General features: G+C 40.8%; 1 protein-coding gene across 1 annotated transcript; it reads left to right on the top strand.

Moving 5' to 3' along the window:
• Nucleotides 1–464: 464 nt before the first annotated feature.
• On the top strand, nucleotides 465–2,176 carry LOC121748544 (phytolongin Phyl2.2-like). Its single transcript, XM_042142971.1, has one exon. It carries the CDS (start codon nucleotides 785–787, stop codon nucleotides 1,568–1,570), a length of 786 nt encoding a protein of 261 aa, XP_041998905.1. The 5' UTR covers nucleotides 465–784; the 3' UTR covers nucleotides 1,571–2,176.
• The last annotated feature ends 205 nt before the right edge of the window (nucleotides 2,177–2,381 follow it).

Below are 2,381 nucleotides of genomic sequence, written 5' to 3' on the forward strand. Positions count from 1 at the left end.
ATATGCTCATTATATTCTCAAAATTCAACAATATTTTAGGATGGTTTTTGTTCTTCTGATTTGATATTTTTTTGTTATGGTTACAAATCAAATTTTAGAAGAGGTGGTTTTGTTGTTTAGTTCAGCTGGATATTGAATAATGGGCATAGATTGGCAAGCATTAAATTAAAATTATTGAATAAATATTGAAAAAAGTGATGATTGGTGTTTTATTTCTCACGCTTTGATTGATTTTAGACATAATTGGATCATATGAATGTTTTTCTATTAAGTAATATTTGTTCAATATTTGTTGTGATAAAATTAAGTTCTATTTTTGGAAGAACAAATGTATTAGCCTAGCCTAGTGGCGGTGGTGACTCAGATTGCACCTAATGCGATTACACTAACAGCACGTCCCAAAAAGATCAAAATTTTGTTGCAATTTTGCTATTTTTAAGTTTGAGTAAATATGATTTCATTTTTACATTTATCCAAAAAAGAAAGATTATTAGGAAAGAGAGTGTAATTTAGATAAATAAATAAAGAAATAAATGTTGAATCTGTTTTTGGCCGGTGGAGAAGGAGTTCTCCATTTTGTACTTTTCCGACGGCTTAAGCCACATCCTCCAAACCCTCAATTCTCCCTCAATTTCAATTCTTCCTCCGCAATTTCCCCCAATTTCGACCAACACTTGGATCTGGATTCCTTCTGTAAATATTAGAAAGAAGAATTCGGAGAAAGGGGTACAAGGGTTTTGATCTTGTTTTCATTTTTGTTATCCAATTTCCCTTTTCCGGAGCTATGAATTCGGATCCAGGTCTGATCTACTATTGCTGCATTGCGAAAGGGACCTCCATATTAGCGGAATTCAACTCCAAGGATGCCGAGCTCGGCGCGATCGCGGCGAAATGCCTCGAGAAAACGCCGCCGCTCCACGCCACCTTCAGCCACACCGTCCGTTCGAAGACCTATGCCTTCATGATCGACGATCCCTTCTCGTATTTCGTGGTCTACGACGATAAATTGGAGAAATCTGAGGGCTTGGCGTTTCTGGGGAGCGTGAAGGATGCGTTCGTTAAGGATTTCAATGGTGTTAGCGAGTTGGACAGGTTGAGTTCTCATTGCTTCCAGGGCGAATTCAACCCTATTTTCCGGCAGCTGCTTGGCACGGCATTGTATCAAATGGATGGGATTGAGTCTCCAATGGGGCAGAGAATAGGGGGAAATGGGAGCTCTCATGGCGGCTCGGGCCCCATTCGAGGAAGGAGCAGGCTTGGTGGGGACAAAGGGTTTGTTAAGATGAAGAATGCTTTGCTTGAAGAATTCAAGATTGGTGGGAGAAATGGGAAGAAAGAGGTTAATGACAACAGTGGCAACGCCACCGCCATCTGTTCAAGCCCGGGGTTCAGCCCTACCTCGCATAAGAGTAGAGGACTCTATTCCGGGGAACTGAATTGCCATCAAAAGGCCAAGAAAGTTTGGAAGAAGCAAGTTTGGGTGATTCTTTCGCTCGATTTGATTGCGTGTGCAATCTTGTTTGTTGTCTGGTTGTGGGTCTGCAGAGGTCTGAAATGCATGGAGAGCTGAAATAGCTTGGTATAATTACACATGGCTGATTGCTTATTCTTCTGCTTCAGCTGGTAATATATACTAATATGTTGGCTGAGTTTCTTTATTGAAATGAAAATCATCCAAAGATGCTAGATATGCGCTATCTGGTTTCCCTTGTATATTTGTGTGCTTCAAACTTGTGTATACAAACTCGTTTTTTATAGGATTCCCTGTCTAGCAGCCTGTGTTATGGAATTAATTTTCAATGTAGTGGATCAAACGCGTGGTTAGTTGCTGAGCTCTATTGCTTTGTGAGTGGTGGTGTGCTTGCTTGAATCTTGGCCTCGTGTTTGATCAATTGCATTGCTTGGACAAAATCAACATTAACTTGAATCTGTGTTGTATTGATCGGGTTGGTTGTGAGTCTTGTGACACGGATGAAACGCCAACTGAGTTGCAGGATCTGAGATTGTATTTGTGCTATTCGAGTCTTGTATAAATTGAGTTTTTTCTGTTTGTTGGTTCGTGGCGTGAGATGTTTTTGGATTGCCACTAACTGTTTCTGGTTCGTCTTGATCTTGTATCTGTATCGCGCCACAACTTTAAAGTATAAATGTGAGACTGGTAATTTCCATTGCTTCATCAGTTTCTGATCTATTGTAGTGAGATTACCTGCAATCTACTTATGCTTATTGGATCCTCTGTTTCTCACCTGTGCCATTTCCTTCATTGTTACTGATGGGGTGCGTACTAAACAAGCCCAACAGCAATGACGGCCCATCAGCCCAAAGCCCAAGGAAGAGTATGAGTTCGGCATTACCAAAGAGTTCGGCCTCAGCCTACAGCT

Source organism: Salvia splendens, chromosome 9 (genome assembly GCF_004379255.2).
Source record: "Salvia splendens isolate huo1 chromosome 9, SspV2, whole genome shotgun sequence".
Lineage (NCBI taxonomy): Eukaryota > Viridiplantae > Streptophyta > Magnoliopsida > Lamiales > Lamiaceae > Salvia > Salvia splendens.